The sequence below is a fragment of the Ylistrum balloti genome, unplaced genomic scaffold (genome assembly GCF_031769215.1).
Source record: "Ylistrum balloti isolate Yb309-2 unplaced genomic scaffold, AGI_CSIRO_Ybal_v1 Utg370332, whole genome shotgun sequence".
NCBI lineage: Eukaryota > Metazoa > Mollusca > Bivalvia > Pectinida > Pectinidae > Ylistrum > Ylistrum balloti.
Window position 1 is genome coordinate 1,551,912 of NW_026782241.1, and position 20,035 is coordinate 1,571,946.

The 20,035-nt window shown below is 36.5% G+C and overlaps 1 protein-coding gene across 1 annotated transcript in view; it reads right to left on the reverse strand.

Moving 5' to 3' along the window:
* LOC132553522 (rootletin-like) overlaps positions 1 to 20,035 on the reverse strand; it is a 71,783-nt gene that overhangs the window by 7,629 nt on the left and 44,119 nt on the right. Inside the window, exons 9-27 of the mRNA XM_060217769.1 lie at positions 18,971 to 19,540; positions 17,899 to 18,150; positions 15,956 to 16,083; positions 15,546 to 15,709; positions 14,987 to 15,110; positions 14,757 to 14,863; positions 14,320 to 14,641; positions 13,989 to 14,158; positions 13,331 to 13,510; positions 12,448 to 12,644; positions 11,745 to 11,920; positions 11,431 to 11,616; positions 10,805 to 11,049; positions 10,247 to 10,679; positions 9,538 to 9,764; positions 8,995 to 9,115; positions 3,249 to 3,412; positions 1,644 to 1,823; positions 21 to 161 (exon numbers count right to left, since the gene is read on the reverse strand). Coding sequence (XP_060073752.1) covers positions 21 to 161; positions 1,644 to 1,823; positions 3,249 to 3,412; positions 8,995 to 9,115; positions 9,538 to 9,764; positions 10,247 to 10,679; positions 10,805 to 11,049; positions 11,431 to 11,616; positions 11,745 to 11,920; positions 12,448 to 12,644; positions 13,331 to 13,510; positions 13,989 to 14,158; positions 14,320 to 14,641; positions 14,757 to 14,863; positions 14,987 to 15,110; positions 15,546 to 15,709; positions 15,956 to 16,083; positions 17,899 to 18,150; positions 18,971 to 19,540 — 4,087 coding nt within the window. The remainder of the gene's footprint in view (positions 1 to 20; positions 162 to 1,643; positions 1,824 to 3,248; positions 3,413 to 8,994; positions 9,116 to 9,537; positions 9,765 to 10,246; positions 10,680 to 10,804; positions 11,050 to 11,430; positions 11,617 to 11,744; positions 11,921 to 12,447; positions 12,645 to 13,330; positions 13,511 to 13,988; positions 14,159 to 14,319; positions 14,642 to 14,756; positions 14,864 to 14,986; positions 15,111 to 15,545; positions 15,710 to 15,955; positions 16,084 to 17,898; positions 18,151 to 18,970; positions 19,541 to 20,035) is intronic.

Consider the following 20,035-nt stretch of genomic DNA (forward strand, 5'->3'; position numbering starts at 1 on the left):
ATTCAGGAAAGACAACTGACCTTGTCCTTCTGCGAGTTCTCTTCCTCTTCCACCTTGGCAAGGGCCAGACTGAGGCGGTCAATGGTCAGCTGTAGGGACTGTGACTTAGAGTCCAGTTCCTGTACCTGTTTCACAAGGCCATCCACACGATCCTGTAGAACCTAGAACACAAAAAAGGGGGGAAAATGGAAATCAGAAAAACATTCAAGAAACATGATAATGGCCAAAGTAAAAGTGTTCGTGAGGATGGAAACATTAGTCAGTACAGCTACCTACGTTTATTATACTGACTTACCTGTATTAACCAAATAGGGACAACCAACAAACTCTTATCAAGACAGGTAAAAATAACACCAAGGATAACCATTAGTTGCCAGAGTGAAGCAGGTCAACTCAGATTAAACCACTGGTGTTTCAAACCCTGAATGTTGCCAAACAACAAGATATAACGGCAATTTTTACTGTCAAAGCTAGATTTGTGAAAATCCCTTTTTAACACTAAAATGTAAACTTATGAATCTGTTTTCCTTAATGTATCTTCAATTTCTTATAAGTAACCAATACTTGACTTTTATATTGTTTTCTCACCTTAACAACTTTACTTTCTGAAAAGGATTTATCACCACTGTCAACCAGAATCATCTGAAACTGATCTTTTCCGAGATGTTTAAACATAATGTCCAACATTGGCTGTTTCACTTTGTGTTTTTTCTCAGTATTTCCAGAAAGATTGGACTCCATTTCTATCAGGTCTTGTGATTTCTCACTTATATTTGAATCTATTTGAGCCTTTTCTACAATTTGTGTTTCTAATGATCTGTTCTGATTTTCCATGTGTGCCTTGTACATGTCAATGTACGATGAAGACGATGACTTTCTAGATGACACAGATGAAGATATATTCCCATCACTGCCTTTTCTTTCTACATCATTCTTTTTCCCATTTGCACCACCCTCAAGACGTAACGAGGCTGATCCATTATTTTGATAACTTGTCCCATTCACCGAGTTTTTGTCAGATTTCTGTGAAACTACAGACTGGCTATCAGAAATTTGACTGTCTTGTCGCCTTTTACTCATTTTGATTTCTCAAACAGAAAAATCCCCAAATTACAATTCATGAATTTTGTGGCCACAATTTCTCAAATATTTTCTGCAATTTCCAAAGCAGTAGGAACTCACTTCACTGTCACAATAAAACACAGATAATTAGAATCTTCTAAAATCTCCATTCACAAAACAATAGCTATTTTCAATTTTCCAACAATACATCCTGAATCCAGTCACAAAAAGGTGTCCAGCAAGTGTATGTTATCTCCCAGACATGACCCTACTATCTTGGAACGTATGAAAAGCATATGGCTAAGCCCTCATCAATGTGGTTCCAACAGTAACATTACCTCTAATGAAATCTACTTCATAATTTATTCATCAGTATCTTGATTAAGGCTACCTCTAGTTGTCTCCCCTGGAGAATTACAATATGTTTTATAGTACTCTTAACAATGAATTTGAGGGTAAAGTGTCAATAACATCTTCACATCCCTTTATTATTGTATTAGACCAACCTTTGCTCTCACATGGACTGGTCCATTTGGTTTCAAAGGTTATTATAGCTCCTTGAGCTTTCTATGGTTCTGTACCTGGTTTTCTGTCTCCTTGTCATTCATGACAAGTTTGAAACGCTGCAGTTCTCCTTCGAGTGAGCGACGGGACAGTTCCAGCTTGGTGCACCTGTTCTCTGCCTCATCCAAGGCCATCCTAACTCCTTTTTTGTCTTCCTCAAGCTTGGCCTCTGTCTGCTTCATCTTGGCAAGTTTCTCCTGGAATAAAGGTCAAAGGTAAATTCAAACAACTTAATAATGAATAATGAAAGTTAAAAGTCAGCTTGAATCATTTAGTGTTGGCCTTATTTGAATGATAAGTAACAATTAAATAACCCTTAAACTCTGTAAACTATGAACTGAATAAATAACATTCTTATTTCAAACTTTGCAAATGATGAAGGTAAATTGTTGATTCTGTAAATAAGAAATCTACAGAATCATATTATAAAAATTTGAATTTAGTAGAAAATTCTGGGACAGGAAAACAACAATGTTAATCTGAAATCAACTTTTGTCTCCAACCTTCTGAACTCCCATTTTTCTTCCAGTTTTTAATCTTTTTTGTTGATAAAAGAGCACATAAGTTCCAAAAGCAAGAGACAAAAAAATACACTAAGTTATGCTTGATACAAATATCATATAACAGAGATAACAGAATGCTGAAGTAAAACTTTATCCACAGGTTACTTGAATGAGAGATCATCAAGTGTAAACATTGCAGGTAAATAGAATTTACCACAATCTGATCAAAAGGATAGGTCACAGAGGAAGCCAGGTGAGAATAAGTAAATATATCTATATTGGAGATAACTCTGATTAAATTACATTATTTTGTTAATTAAAACTATTTTAGGTTATTGATTCAATCTCATTAACACATGTGACCGCCAGACATTTCTGTACATTACAGATAAGCCCACTACATATAGTCATTACAGAAATAACTACAACAACATTCCCCAGTGACCATAAATCCTCAAGGTAAATTTTCTAGTTAAGGTATATCAAAGAAATATTTAATTGGAAATCTTGCCTTGTAGTATGCTATAAAGTATTGGCTATAATGACTTCTGGTCAGGTTAAACACAATCGATGAGAGAGTGTTCTGATTCTTCTCTACACAACTGATCAACCTGGCCAGTACACCGATCTAATGACAGCTGTATTACAGAGGCTCAGAATTACATCCCGTCACACACAGGTGGAACTCTATTGATTAAAGTCAGCCGACATGTAAATCCAGCTAAGTCATCAATTATTGATGAGGAAGGTATGAAATAACACCTAGGATAACCATCTGTTTCTATAGAAAAGCGGGTAAACCTGGAAAAGACCACAGGTAAATCTCAGGTATGACATAAAACCTAGGATAACCATCTATTTTTATATACAAGCAGGTAAACTTTGATTAAACCACTGATAAATCTCAGGTAAGATATAACACCTAGGATAACCTTCTGTTTCTATAGACAGGCAGGTAAACCTCAAAAAGACCACAGGTAAATCTCAGGTATGACATAAAACCTAGGACAACCATCTTTTCCCATAGAGAAGCAGGTAAACTCAGACTTAACCACAGGTGACTCCATCTCTGAATGTTTCATACAAGAATTCATCAACCTGTTGATTAACCTGTCATACCTGCTGTTGCCTCTTTTCTGTCTCATTGGCTGCTACAGTGCGTTCCAAGGCAAGGATCTTGTCTGACATTGTCTTACGGTCACGTTCATTACGTCGGATTGTCTCCTCCTGCAGCATAAGAGCAGTCTGGGCACTGGCAAGACGTCCATCAATTCCACGCTTGTCTGGAAAGATGATTGTTATAAAATATTAAATATACCAGAGAGTTTGTTTGAATATAAACAAAAGGAAGAAATCTATATTTATACAAAATTTAATCAATTTCAAATTTCCCGATTATCAAGACACTTACATTATAATTATAAATCACAAACTATAAGAAAGATCTGAAATTCTTAATTTAAAATTTTATAAAACCTTATCATGTATCTCCCTGTCTCTGGTAAAAATATAATCACAAAATGTTTTCTATTTAATTTGAACAATAGCAACATGGACATTGTGGGTAAACTGTATGTTCGTTACAAGATTAAGATAATTTCATAATGTGTTTGTACTTCATCTGCATACCTAAAATTTTACAATATGTGTAAGTAACAAGTCCTTTTCAAACCAAACACAATACAGGATCTACACAATACTGTCGGGTAAACAAATCCAAGGTTTTACAACTGAATGGAGACTAGGTATGTGTATGTATACAAAACACACAGTTCTTGTCATCATTCAAATGAAACATAAGTAAAATATTGTAACAAAACCAATCACAACCCTTCAAAGCTATTGTAACCTGCCGTTATAAAAATGCTGGGTATACATAGGGAACCAAATGTCAATTACAACAATACAAAGGGCAGCAACTCTGTCTATAAAAGACTAAAAATGTATTAAAATAGAAACACATGTAAAAATAAACCTAAAATTGTAATTATACTTAATCATATAATTTTGACATTTTTCTTCGCTAAATTAACAAAACATATGAACATTTCTTTGACGTTCTGTAAATATACGTGTACAAAGTACATGTTTATCCATAAGGAAATATGCTGACATATGTAAAATAAAAATTACAGTAACAACTTTCACGCCTATACAAGATAGCTGCCAAGTTCCATTGTAAAGCGATCAACTATAAGTTAACATTGTTAAAATGGTAATGTTAATTAAGCCTATTAGAGTAAATCCACTGTTTGAATACACAATGCACCCTTTATAGTTGAAAAGTTGAGAAGGATTATGCTCTTGGCATTCTTGTTTTTAATGAGCGCCCTCCTATATGTGTATATGCACAGTCATGTACCCAGGGCCTAGATCCACTAGGTAGTATAGAAGCTTTCACTTTTCCACTGTAACAAACACTGACACAGGGTCATGTGATTACTGACCATCCTAAACAATGACACGGGGACATGTGGATACAGAGCCTGTAGAGAACTAACCATTGTCACTGTTGTCGAGGATGTAGGAGGACAGAGATGGGGTGGCAGACAAACAAATCACCTCACACGACAGCTTCTCCTGCTTGGAACATGATTTAGCTGGTGGCATATATATTCTGTAGGCCATCTCAGCAAAGTGTCACCAAGACATGAAAGTGCTCAAAATCTGATGACAAGACTCCAATGAATGAGGGGCCCCAATGTGGGGCGTCGTTAAAGTGGGCGTGTCCCCCACACTGAGATTCTAAGTTCCTTGATAGATAAGCACCACAACTCCTACAGACATGCTACCATGCTTGCTGGAATGTACACAGCATGACACCAACAAATCGGCCACACTCAATCACTCCCTACACCTGAGATATATTGATTGCTGACAGGAATTTTTTACAGGTTATGACACGTCAGAGTTGTGCGAGGGAATACACAGATCGGATACATACAATATACCGATCTCAATTCTTCTTAAGTCCCAATAAAAGACGAGCTTTACCTAATCTCCTGGTCGTATAGATAAAAATAGGATCAAGTATCTGACAGTAAACATTCAGGCTAGTATGTAGCGTCGACAAAAAATCTGATTAGTTGGTCATTTATCATGTGACCTATATCTTATCAAATATCTAGTCCACAATTTTGTTGAGCGGAAAGTTTTTCTTTCAGGACTTTGATGAGGTTGTTCCGGTTGTAATGGCCAAGAGAATTATAGGGGACATTTAATGCTATTGAAGTCACATCTACTATAATAATGTCAATAATTCTAACATCTCTGGGTATTTTAAATACAATTGAATGCTCCAGGTCTCCAGTCAGCCATTCATTAAGTTGTAAATGTTGATCTATCACCATTTACATGATCGTGACGCCCAGCCTTTAAAACTCTCTGGGTTTCCCTTTAATCAAAGTCATAGACCACAAGAATAAATAAATCACAAATTATTTAACATTGCCGAAATCTAATTGTACATGTTATATATAATCTGATGTCAAAAGAAATCAATTTACTGTATCATAAATCTTTGCTTATTAAAAACCTGTATTTTGGAGCAGACCTTTCTATTTGTGTTTGTTGTATAAAAGTCAACCAAGTTTCCTTTCCAAGTTCCAATGTTTGAAATTCAATACAATAATCAGATCTTCAGCAGAAATTCTACCTTTAAAACCTTTCAGTCTTTGTAGAAAGATTTTACTGATAAATCTCAATATTTTATAAAATCTAACCCACATTTGAAAGTGTATTCCTACAGGGCACTGTGGGCTAACCCAGCACTGTTACAGTGTGGTACAATCAGCAGACTTACTGCTCTTCAACACACCATGTCACAACATGTATTCAAACTTGTCCAGGAATTAAAAAACTCAACCAGCATGACCCCCAACATGATCAAACAAATGACGTCTTTATTTCTCAAATTTCTGACAAAATTCATGTATACAGAAGTTGAGAATCCGATTACATTTTAATGTTGACTGTGAAAATATAAATATATGTTCATCAACAAATTTCATGTTGTGTTAAAATATTTCAAATTATTTACTAATCAACTTATTAAAATCTCTCAGAAAAGAATTTTCTATATACTTCTCGATCTGGTTGAACTATATCAATGGTAACTGCAGACTCAGACTCATTGCCTGGTAACAATCAACTTTAAACAGATGGCTACATTTTACATTCATTATACAGGCTAGTTTTTAACTGTCTAGACACTTCACTGCTGTTTGTTTCATTAAAACATGTTTTAAAGATTTGTGAAGGTAATAAAGAACAAAAGAAAATCTGAAAACAGTTTACAATTTATTTATAATTAATTATCATTCACCTTTAACCTAGGGCAGCAGACGAGCACCGTCCCTGTCCCAAGATATATACCAAACCCTATAAAATTATAACAAGTCCTTTATATGCTACCATTATGATAAATAATTCATTGTCACTGATCAGTCCTTAGAGAAGTCGCTGTAACAATGGTCAGATATAAGTAAGTAGCCATTTGGGATTACATCACTGATCCTATCAGAAGTGAATAAATCCTTTATCAGTCAAATACTGGGACACACAATAAGTGTCTGTATTAGCTTATTAACCCATTGATGTACATTTTAAAATTTCAAAAGTTGTATACCTTATTCAAAAGATATAAATAAATATTCATGGCTTGCACCTAAGAGATCAAAAGTACACAATTTAAATCTGAACATAAAACATCAATGCTAAGGTACCTGTTAATATCCTGGTATTATGGTGAAGGAGAAATCCTGGTATTATGGTGAAGGAGAAATCACAGTAGGTTGTTTGTAGAGAATAATTTACCCTATCTTAACCAACAGTAACCAGGCACCCACAAAGAGTACAAACCACTGACCCTGTCATTCCGGGGCAGTTCAAAGGAAGTGCATTAAATACCAGATCTTATTACCTAAGTATATTACTTTTCACAGGTACTTACTGGGGTCTACATCTAGGTGTTATAACATTATCTAGCAGAATATTGGTTCTGCAGCTGTCAAATGAGATAGAGTTATCTCCCTTCAAGAACAAGTTAATACCTAGTTTGACAATCAAACATTAATATTTCAGGCCTAAATTGTGTTGGAACTGCACAGGTAGATACATGCCTGAAAAATGTTTTTCAAGGCTAGTCAGAAAGAATAATATTATAAGTTTGTAGGATTGTCCTTAATTTACAAACAAACAATCCTTTTCCAACCATAAAACCAATAAATTAAAATATCCCAAGACCAAAACAATTGTTTCTCATTCCTATCCTATCTTAATTTGTTTATATATATATATTGATATTTGTACCTGCGTATATCCTGGTATTATGGTGTGAGTTTTAATTGATATAAAAAGAACACCAAAACATATTTCAATATTCTATTTTCAATCCCAGAAAAGTTCCCATTTTATAGAATTAAAATTGCAGTCATTACTAGATTATCTAACGATAATTAGTGGTTATGTGAGTATATGATGATAATGGAAGTAAATACATGAAGGATGTATGTTAAATACATGAGAGGCTCAAGCTTGTTTACAAATTAATTGTCAATGATCACAGACACCTAATAATGGTAAACACTTCATAAACCAAGATTCAATCACAAACAAATTGTCATCATTTTCATAATTTAAGAAAAATGTTTGTAATTTCTGACAATCAAACCCATTTTTCATATATATGTACAAAGCAAGAAAAACTGGTATTAAAATTTCTGAAGCATTTTGCTCATCCTCACTATCATCCAATGTACTTTGTACCCTATGTATCTATTACGTTCATTCCATAAAAAGATTAGAGTTCCTTTTATGTCAATAATGTTGACTTACAAAATAATTTCAGTTCCTCTCTGACGTAAGACAGGTTTACAGACACCCTAACATTACAATCGGTTCCAATGAAGGCGGATAATCAATTAAATTGAAAATAAAATTTTTTTTCACCGAAGACAAAATACCAGATCTGTGCCATACACATGTAGGCATAGTTTCCACTACCAGTTTCCCCATTAAGAAACTATTTGTATAGAAGACATGTATCCTTCACCAAACGTTGGTTAATCTTATGCATCAGATAATTACGAGAAGCAGAAAAAAACCCTGCTTTACTAGCCCAGGACAGTTATAAGTCCATTTACACTGAGAAAGTTATAAGTACACAAACATCAGACTGTGTTGGGATATGATCCTTTATCTTCCCAACCGGAATAGTCAGAACTACACATACACCAGCCAAGGATAAATATTATACACGAATGTTACCAGTCCATACTTACATCTATAATAGTAACTGCCATTATTATATCCTTCCACTGAAGTTAGAATTACCAAGTAGTAGATCTAGTCAGGTTCTCACATTCACAATCTTATTACGGTTCTAAAGACAAAGCTTTTTAGTTATATTACATTCTCTAACATGGGTGTGTATTGATGAATAAAATGCTAAAACTACCATCCAGTTAAACCTTGTTATCTCAAACTTGTATAACTCAAAACAAAAACTTAATTTCGAGCATTTCATCGCTCCTGACCTAATATAACTTTACACAAAACATACAAACTCATTCAAATCAAAGTTTCCCCCATGGTCCCGCCAAGTTCCAGATAATGAGGTTTGACTGTATGAGGAAGTGTCAGGCAGGTGTAACTATAAGCTTGAGCCAATCATGAATTTATTCACTGAACAATTCATAAAATGAATCAGGTATTTTTGAGGAAACTGATATCAAATTCATATCAGTTAAAAATTTAAAACTAAAAACTTAATATCTTTCGACAATTTTCTTAAAAGGTCAGTGAATAATGAAGTGATGAAGATGATAAAATGATGAAGTGATTTGTGATATGAAGAGTTATCTACCTTCTTCAACCTCTCCAAGAGATTTCTGGAGTTGTCCGTGCCTGGCCTGAATCCTCTCACGTTCCTCTTCAATTTCCCTCAGCTGGGTGGCAAGTGATCTGTTCTGTTGGATAGCATCGTCCTGAAACATACAAAACATAAAGTTTAGGGAATATTCTGCTTATAAACACCACATAAAAAGGGAATATTCAGCTTATAAACACCACATGAAAAGGGAATATAGAGCTTATAATCACAACATAAAATGTATACTTGAGTCTGACAAGCAGAGTATTTCTGTTTACCAATGGCAAGGAACTTGACTGTGTGCTGTTTGTGCATATGCATTAACTGCATGTGCCGTTACAATAAGTGCATTGGTTCTTTGAGACGGGCAAAATGCCTTTCTTGAATGTAACATGGTGGCTACTAACTTAGCTCCATAAATCTTCAAATTAGTAAGTATGAATGGACTTTGCATAATGTAACAGTGTTCAGAGGTTATCTAACTCAAACTGAAAAGTTTTCCATGTACATTTGATTAAATAATGAAGCTAAACTGACCCTCTCACGCTCAGCTCCAGCCAGCTGCTGTACGAAGTCCCTAAGGGCCATCCTGACTGCCTCAGGATCCACATCGGTGGGAGCCACTTCTCGAGAGTACTCTAACCTCATGGGTGAAGCCCCACGGGAGCCAATACGGGTGGGGCTGCCCATACGTTCTGGGGATCCAGTTCTAGGAATGGGACTGCCTCGGCCTTCTGTGGTGGTGGCAAAGGTGTTGTCAAATCCTGTAACAGAGAGAACTTGTAGGCCTGAACAACAGGAATACCATCACAAAATCATTCTAACACCATCAGAATAATTATCAAAAAATATTTAATTGTATATGATGATATTGTAAATCATACTGGATCATCTTTTTTTTCATGGTCTTAAAACGATTATTCGATGACTTTACATTGCTATAATACACAAGGAAAGTAAAGTTTGTTTTCAGCTGATCACAAAAAACAAGAGATTTCAAATACGTATTGTAACACATTCAAATGTTTCATAGTTTCTGTAATATCAGTAGTAAAACTAGAAAATGTTTATAAGACAGGAATGGCTCAAACACACATGTCAATGTTAAATGAATTTACACAATATATAAAATGTAAACGGAAAGTCAATTTGTTGGACATTTTGACATCTTGTAATTGCTTGAATGTTATGTGGAAGTGAGAAGCAAGGAATTGGCAAGCAATTGTTTCAAACATGAGTAACTTACCTTTAGTGGGTGAATTGGGCCGAGATCGGCGAGGGCTTGGTGTACGTGATCTGACAGGGCTGCGTGCACGTGGCATTTCCTGCCGGAATCCAATGGTCCTTCGCAAACTGGACACAATGCTGCTAAGCTTGAACTCCACATCACGCTTTGCTCCCTCCAATCTAGCCAAGGTTGCTTCAAGGGCATTTACCCGACCTTCAGCACCGCTTAGCCTCAGTTTCAACTCAGCTTCATCAGCGTTGCTTTGCTCCAGGGTGATTTCCAAGTTACGTGCCCTGTCCTCAAGTTTCTTTTCAGCACGTCGACTGTCCTCAAGTGCCATCTGGTAATCCTTTTCCTTCAGATGAGTCTCGTCTGCGAGCTCGCCCATCTTACGTTGAAGGTTGGCAAGTTCTTTACGTAGGGCATCCCTACTTGCCTCTGTCTCTACAACCTGTCCACAGATATGCAAACATTCTTATCTCAAATGGAATTGTACTTATCTTGTTTTACTGGACAATGGAATAATTAAGACATTATATTTCGATATTTACACAATATAATCTATGTTTGACCTACCTTCTGTTTGAGGTCGAATGAGTGTCTGCGAGACTCCTCCTCCTTCTCTTCATCACGGGCGACCCTCACTTGAAGGTCAGATACCTCATTTCCTAGTTTATTTCTCTCACCGTCCAACATCTTGATCTGGCGACGTAGATCCTGTAACTCACGGCGAGCCTCCAAACGAGCTCTCTCAACCTCACGTAGACTGGCACGTAGGTCACCAGCCTCCTTTTGGACAACAGCCTTCTGTTCTTCCAATACTGCATCATTATAGATATAACATTATAATTTTACTACTTATGGAAATTACACTGGTAAATCAAACATATCCAACTTCAGGAAATTTAGTAATTTAAAGGTTTTCTTTTCTTCATGGTTTTTAATTGCCAGTTTTTAAAAAATGTAGATGTCCCTGAAAACCCTATGAACTGATGCGATAAAATTGATCATTTTGTAATATAATTTGTAGTATTTTAACCTCTAAGTAATGCAAGCCTTGCATATACATTTTTTATAATTTACAAACTTGTGATGAATTCAACATTCCAACCAAAGCGAAAAATAGGATAAATGAACGCAAAACTTCTCGAAGGAACACAAGAATTAATGCAATTTGTTAGAGTACAAGGTTGAGTACTTACCTGCGCTCTTCTGTCTCTGGTCACAGAGAGACCTGTTGAGCTCAATCTTGTCGCATTCATTCTTCTTGACGGTGTTCCTGAGATCTTCCGCTGTCTTGATGACAGTGTCCTTCTCACGGATCTCATCATTCATATTTCTCTTCAGCTCTACCATGTCCTTCCTCATCAGCTCCTTGATCTCATCACCTGTAATAAAGAGGTCAAGGTCAAGTGTTGTATACAAAGGTCAAATTTGGGTCAAAGGTCGTAAACAGGGGTTGAACTAAGGCCAGATTTGTACACAGGAATCAAAACAACTTCAATTGTTCTCTCACCCTCTCTGATCTTCCTGTTTGCATCAATGAGGTCCCTACGAATGTTGTCCCGATTTTCTTCCACCAGTTTCAGTTGGGTCTTCAGCTCTGCTACCTCACCCAGGGCAGCCTCTCTCTGGCGATCCAGATCGCGGATAGCATTGTTGAGGTCCTTCACTTCCTTCTCATGTAACTCGCTATAAAGAAAATCCCACCAAATTTTATCAGGCAATACACTAAGAGTAGATCAGCAGCACTATTTTGTGAGAAAAATGATCATAACCAGTCCTATGTAGACACCTGAAATTCCTTGAATAGGTGATCACATCATCCAATCAGATTACCTGATTTTTCAGATTATCTAATTTTAATACTATATAAGACAGGCTAGGAATTAAGAATATACTTATATATTTACAGTATAAGAGATTACTTTGACCAAATTGTTATATTTTTAAGCATTTTTCCAGAATGAATTAAATCATAAATAATAAATATTTTGAAAATACAGAGACAGAGATATCCATCGATTTTTCTGGACTTCCATGATTGATACACCCCTTTAAACTTCAACCTTAAAAAATTTGACCCTTTGAAAAATTAAACCATTCAATAAGGGTAAAAACATGATCAACTACATGAGAGTGAAGAAATCTTAGGAAGCATTTCAAGGGATTTCTCAATCACATAATGGTTTAAAAAAGTGTAGTGAAAAGGACCTTACCACTTCTCCTCAAACTGAGACCTGAAGTTCTTGAGCTCACTGTTGAGGGCGTTGATGTTGGTACGGTCCTGTTCCTGTCGTGACTGATGTTCACGCTTCAGACGTTCATACTCAACATTAGCAGCAGCCAGATCCATGTTGAGGTTGTTGTTCTTCTCAGCCAGAGTGCTCTTTTCTTGTTCCAGTAGGGACATAGTCTGTAAGTTTAGGAATAATGTATAAACAGGTTACCTGATTTTTCTCTTTGAGAAAAGTATTATAGGAAAAATAGAACAACTCTGACAAATATCAGTAAAACATCTGAGAATCCATCCTCTCAAGAAACAAAGCTAAGACAACAAGGCAGACAATTTTTAAGGCTAACAAACATTTTACACTATTTTTTGATTTGGCACAACTTAAGATAGTAATTTTTTGTCAAATCACATATATGTAACAACCTGACCATGAACCACAGTCTATGCTGAGTAGTGTTTAATGATAGTAAATCCTATTTTGATACACATAAAATACACATCAGTTCAGTTGTGTGTACACAGATTTGTTCTTCACAGTAAGAATTAGCATTTGAAATTTGATATTCTTTAAATTAGAATCCAAATTTTCATTTTGTTATGTTACTTTACATAGAATGTCTATTTGGTATTACGATTGTGTAACAATGTGCTTCAGACATGAAATGAGAGCTAACATTATTCTGATGTTTCATTCCAATGACAACCTTCTGAAAGTTATTATTGGTCTTGCCATTGCTTAGAAAGTGGATATTATTTAACTTTACAATTTTTCCTGAAATTTTCCAATCAAAGTATTTGTATGCAGAAATATTGCAATCTTATTGGCAACATTGATTCATAAAAGCAGACATTGCTGAATCCTTTACCTGCTGTTTGTCATTCTCGGCCATGAGTAGGGAGTTATCACGGTCCCTCTGAAGGTTAGCCAGTTCCTCCTGGAGTTCTTCACGTTCACGGTCATTTCTCATCACCTGATCTTCTTTCTCCATGGCGTGTTGGTGAAGCAGTTCATCACGCTCGTTTTCATACTCCTGGCGCTGGACTTCCTATAAAACCGAAATCCAAAAATCTTTAAAATGAAATTATATAAAACAGTTGAGGTCATTCGTTTTCTAATGCCTATCTACAGAGACTGTCAACAAAACAAAATCACAGGTGCTATTTCCTTTGCTTTTAAGTTCTCGGATGTTAATAACTGTAAATCAAGACAGAGATATTAACGTTAGCACAATTTAATTAAACCTGTTGCCAGAGAGTCAATTACCACAGATTTGTTATGGTATGGAAATCATAAAACTTCAGAGCAACAAAAGAGGATTGGTTTTCGATAAAGTTCTGAACCTCTGCCTCGTTTGACTAACATTCCTTTGGAGGAACCAAATAAAATTTCTCCCTAACCATGTCAGGGGGAAGTTAGCATTTCATTAAAACAAAATATGTAAATACTCAGAATATACTGGGAATTATAAACATTTGTACTATATTCAAGATTTCTACACCTTTAGCTATAAAACCTAAACCTACCCTTTCCCTGGTGAGTCTCTCTACGTCCTCCTCGTGAGTCTGTTTCTCCTGTGTCAGAGCCATCTGCATGTCACGCTCCAGTTGTGCCAAACGCTTGTTGAGCTCCTCTTTCTGGTGTTCGAACTTCTCGATATCTGCCTCCTTCTCCTTCATCAGGCGGTTGATTTCAGCTGGAATATTTTGTACACAATCGTCAATTTTCGAAATTGTCAACTGGGTCACAAAAGGTGAAATCATCACAGGAATGCAGTAATGCCAGAAAGTAGGTATAAACAACACAGATGTTTGATTTTATTGTATATATTTACATTATTTAAAACATTCTGCCTACCCTGTAAGTTCTCCTTCCTGATGATGAGTTCCTGGTTCTCACCCTCCAGTTGTTCCTTACGGGCGTCCAGACCCTGAGCCTGCTGGGTCACCTCGTACAGGGCACTTTCTAAGCTGTCCTTCTCGCTGCGGAGTGCTGCGATCATCTCGCTCTGCTGGCGGTTCTCGCGCTCGGTGGCAGTGACCTGTACAATGAGTTCTCCCTTGTCTTGTGTAAGGATTTCCTTCTCCTTTGCTACGCGGACATAGTTACCAGTCTGGCGTTCTACCTCTTTCCTTGTAGCTACCAGTTCTTCAGCCAAAGCTTGCTTCTGTCTGCTTGTCTGTAACATAAATTCCAAACATCATAATTATCTGTTATAATGTAATATGCATTAAGTCAAAAGACACAAGTAATTTCAATGTGTTACATTATTGCCAACTCAATACATGACTTACAGCGTTAAGGTTTTCTGTCACCTCTCCCTTCTCTCTGTTCAGGGCTCCAATCTCATCCTCTAGCTGTTGCCTTGTCATCTCACTCAACTCCAAAGTCTGGTTCAAGCCTGAAATTGTCAAGGTCAGATTCCAATCATCACAAGAGAATGGAATCAACAGTCGTCTACCTATGTAATCGGTATTAAAACATCTTCTAAATAATTAGTACAATGAATTAAATGGACGCTTACCCATCTTCTCGGTGTCCAGATCCATCTTCTCCTGTTCCACACGAACAAGTTCCTCACGGATTCCTGTCTTTTCTTGCTCCAGCAATTGTTTCTCTCCAGCCAAGCTTGCCTTCTCAGATTCCATCTGTGATGAATGACATAGTATATATAGAGAGGGCTTCTGGACATAGTATGCATAATCAGGGCCACAGGACATAGTATATATAGATAGGAATTCTGGATAAAGTATACATTATCAGGGCCTGAAGACATAGTATACATAATCAAGGCCACAGGACATAGCATACATAACCAGGGCCAAAGGACATAGTATACATAATCCAGACCAGTGCACACAGTAGACATATAGTCAGAGCTAAATGAAATAGTATATATAGTCAGGGCTTAAGGACATCGTGTACAGAACCAGGGCCTAAAAGACAACATACACATATAGTTCATATATATAGTCTGGGCCACAAGGACACCACATACATGTTGGAGAAATAGAACATTGCTAACATTCAGGCCCTGCTATATCATCCCAGTAGCTGTCATGTATAAGTATATAAATTCATACCTGCATGATGATTTTGTTGAGCTCAATCTTGTCCTGACCAAGTCCTTCATTAAGAGCCTGCATCTTGAGCAGGGCATCCCTGAGGCCGGCATCCTCTGTGTTAGTACGGTTAATTTCTAGCTCCAGGTCTGCCTTCTGTAACTCTGCCTTGGACAGAGTGTCCGCTGTTATGACAGAAAGATTTCTTATCATCAGTGCTTATTTAATAGTGAAATCATATTTTCTCATTCAACCTTACCTCAAAATACAATTAAACTGACATTTCAGAATGTATGCATGAATATTCTTTAAAATCTTACTGCTCTCTTTAATCTTCAATCATCTATCATGGTTAATCATTTTTTAAAAAATCATATTTTCCCTTCAGTTTTATTTTTAATGAAGATTTGAATACAAGATGTGCCACTCACAAATTTCTCCCTTCTGCTGCTCAAGAACTTCTTTGTCCAGAAGAGCACGGTTCAGTGCTTCCTTTGTGGAAACCAATTCTTCCTTTAGTGTACTGTTCTTGTGCTCCAACTGGTCAATCATACGGTGACTGTAATTTCAAAAGTTCATTCTGTTGAAGTTCAAACTCAATGATTCGAAAATAAGTTTAGAATGCTTATAAAAGAGTTATGTTAAACCAATTTCTGGAAGGTTCTTAAAATTTCTTGATTTCAGATAATTCAATCATCTGATTTAGTTAGTAATTCATTAACTTTAACCTAAATTACTTTGTAATCATAAATGTAAAGATCTGCATTATAAAACTTGATATTGATTGCAAGCAGCATTCATATACATAGCAGTGTATAGATTTTTCTTAAAGGAAATGACTCAATGTGAAATACAAATCTGATTACATAGATTTGTACACTGTGAACCAACTTTCATTTATGTGTAATTTACTGTATGAATTTCACAACAAAAACAAATTTGCCAATTGTCTGTGATGTGAAAATCACAAAAGCTGACAGCTGCCACAGAAAATAATTTAACAGCACTGGTATTTTACACTAATGAATCACACTGACAATTATATCATTACTGATCGTAAAACATACAGATTGATTTACTTTACTTCAGTCCAAAACATAATGTGTAATATTTGCATTAATCCAAGTATATATGTTTGACAAATATTTTGACCATATATTGAGATGTGAATATTTGTGCCTTGAAAGTCAACACCTGCAAATATCAAAATATCTTCAATCATTTTATATTTTAATTTACAATTTCCCTTCTCTCTTTCCCAAAATCAAAACTTGTGATATCAAATACAGAAAATCTGATGCCAAGTTGAAGATCAGGTACACATTCAATTTACACCTGTATAACAATTCACCTGCAGGTTTCCCTACCTGAAATTTTAAATGCCATTTATATTTCAATCTCTGGATGTTAATAAGTTTGGCCTTTCACCTTACAATGCATATGATTTTGCATTTGATCTCAACTAACTTGATATGATAAAGTAGCTTTGGGTTGAATTTTCAATAGGCTGTGTGTTGACTTTCTGGCTGAACAGTCGACTCACAATGGACATATTCTTATCAAGTTTTATTTGATCTTAACTGGGAATCTCTTTTATCAAGATAAAATCCATCCTTATGTAATATGTGATTTTGGACTAGTGACGTTAAATTGAATGTAAATATGAAACTGTTGATTTGCCCAACTGTAGGTAAATGCAACATGTGACATTATCATAACACTCGTTCTCAGAAGTCAAGTATGAACATAGATCATTTATCAGTGTGGATTTCCCACCATCTCTGTGATACATTAGATCCGAGTGCTTTGCATTTCTAACAAAGACAATCCTTCTCCTTCATTTGATACTGGCTTTGTCAAGCGTTACAGGACTTCTATAGAGCATTACACTACTGAGTGGGCACTTTCCTTCTCATAACACTTTGTGTAATGTCAGGTTGTCAGACTGACAGTCAACAATAATTACATTCATTACAATTATTTCCATCAAACATTCTCTTTCCACACTTAAATACACATTATTTTCATGTTTTTAAAATATGACAACATCAATTTACTTCAATTCATCTCCATTTTTATTTCCTTGGGATAATCAATAGATTGTGGACTACTGTGTAATATCTGACGACCTCTGACCTACCTCATCTCATTCTCCTTGTCCTGAGAATTATAAATAAACCATGGACTACTGTGTAATTTCTGACGACCTCTGACCTACCTCATCTCATTCTCCTTGTCCTGAGAATTATAAATAAATCATGGACTACTGTGTAATTTCTGACGACCTCTGACCTACCTCATCTCATTCTCCTTGTCCTGAGAATTATAAATAAATCATGGACTACTGTATATTTTCTGACGACCTCTGACCTACCTCCTTTCGTTCTCCTTGACCTGGCGGTCCTTATCTTTGGAGACATCATCGCGTTCATCCTCCATATTGTCACGTTGCCGTTGGAGATCTGTGTTGGCTGCCTGTAGTTTCTCATTCTCCTGTTGTAGACCCTCGATCTGGTCATTGAGTTCCTGACGAACCTTCTCCAGCTGTGACTTCTCATTACCTGTCAGACTAAGGACGTTCTTGATTCTGTTACGGTCGCGGTTGGAATCTTCATGGTCTCTCCTCCTGGATCACCAAAGGGCAGATATTGTACATACATCATCATCAATACACTGTGTAATCTTGGTAATGTGGTGTTCAACAGGCACAAGCAAGATTACAACATGGCAAATATTACAATTAGTATTCTTTAGCTTCAATTAATCACACCCATATTCTGCAAAAAGCTCACCCAGATTTAGAATTATCATGTTTTTTTGTCCTATAATAAGCCTGCCCCTATATGTTAAAAATATTCTCTTGTCCTGTAATAATCCTACCCATATACATTATATAGAAATATTCTCTTGTCCTGTAAGAAGCCAGCCCCTTTATATTATAAAGAAATATTTTCTAATCCTATAAGTAATAGTAATAACACTTATGCATATACATTATATAATAACACTTCTGCATTGATCCTGACAGTAATATATTCTCTTGATCCTGACAGTAATAACATACACATCCCATATATATTAATAACACTTATTCATCCCTGTAATAATCCTACAGTAATAACACTATATGCATCCCTGATCCTGACAGTAATAACACATGCATCCCTTTATATGACAGTAATAACACTTATGCATCCCTATCCTGACAGTAATAACACTTATGCATCCCTGATCCTGACAGTAATAACACTTATGCATCCCTGATCCTGACAGTAATAACACTTATGCATCCCTGATCCTGACAGTAATAACACTTATGCATCCCTGATCCTGACAGTAATAACACTTATGCATCCCTGATTCTGACAGTAATAACACTTACACATCCCTGATCCTGACAGTAATAACACTTACACATCCCTGATCCTGACAGTAATAACACTTACGCTATGTCCAGCTCTTCCTTAAGATTAAGGATCTGAACCTCCATTCTACGGCGTTCATTATCAAGGTCATCAAGGTTTTTCCGGATGACACAGTTATGATCGCGCGTCGCGTTAAGCTTCGCACGAAGTTCTGCCACCTGGAGTTGACGCTTGTTCAGAGCAGCTTGAACCGCTGAGAATGTAGCGTCGGCGAAAGCTGGTGACCTTGTACCAGACAGAGGAGATTTGGACCGACTTCTGATGTAGGGTGACCTTGCCCTTGCAGTGGGGGAGATTGACCTTGCCCTTGTTGGAGATGTGCGACCTCCAGCAGCCTCAGCTGCCTCTTCATCCAGAGGAACCTCATCTACATCATTCATCACTGCCTCAGCAATGTTACGGAGAGCAAGGTGGATGGTGTCGGTTTCCTCTCTCATTTGGCGGGCAGTGTCGGTCTCCGGAAGGTCATAGCTGCGCTCACCAAGGCGTGTTTCCATGTTACCAATGTTGCGTTGGAGGTTAGAAATGGTCTTCTCTCGCTCCTCCAGTTGGATCTTGAGCTTCTCATTCATCATGGTCAGTTCATTCACCCTGCAGATCAATACACATACCAATGTTTAGACAGGTATATACACTTTTGTATATCGGTGTCCTGCATCCTTACATAGCTAAAAATAGGTCCATTCCCAGAAGTCTGGACAGGTATATAATACCTGTATGTTACACCTGTATACCTGGACAATAGTAACCCTCCTAGACCACTACAGTCTCACTTATAGTAAACAACAGTGTACTGGAGAACCCTGTCTATCAATAATATATAGCTAAAGAATTCCAGTCATATCAAAATAAACACACCTTCATGTCTGACGCCAGAAATTAAAAATTTATCAAAAATCTGATCACAACATGACCAAAAACTGCTGAAGACTGGAGATTCCTGAGAGTGTGTCTTACCTACATGAAGAATAGAAATATGACGTATATGGAGAAAATTAGGTCACATACATAATTAAATATATATTATGTAAGAGATTGTGGATTGTGTACTGCTACTTTAAGGGATACCTTGAAAGACCATCAGAT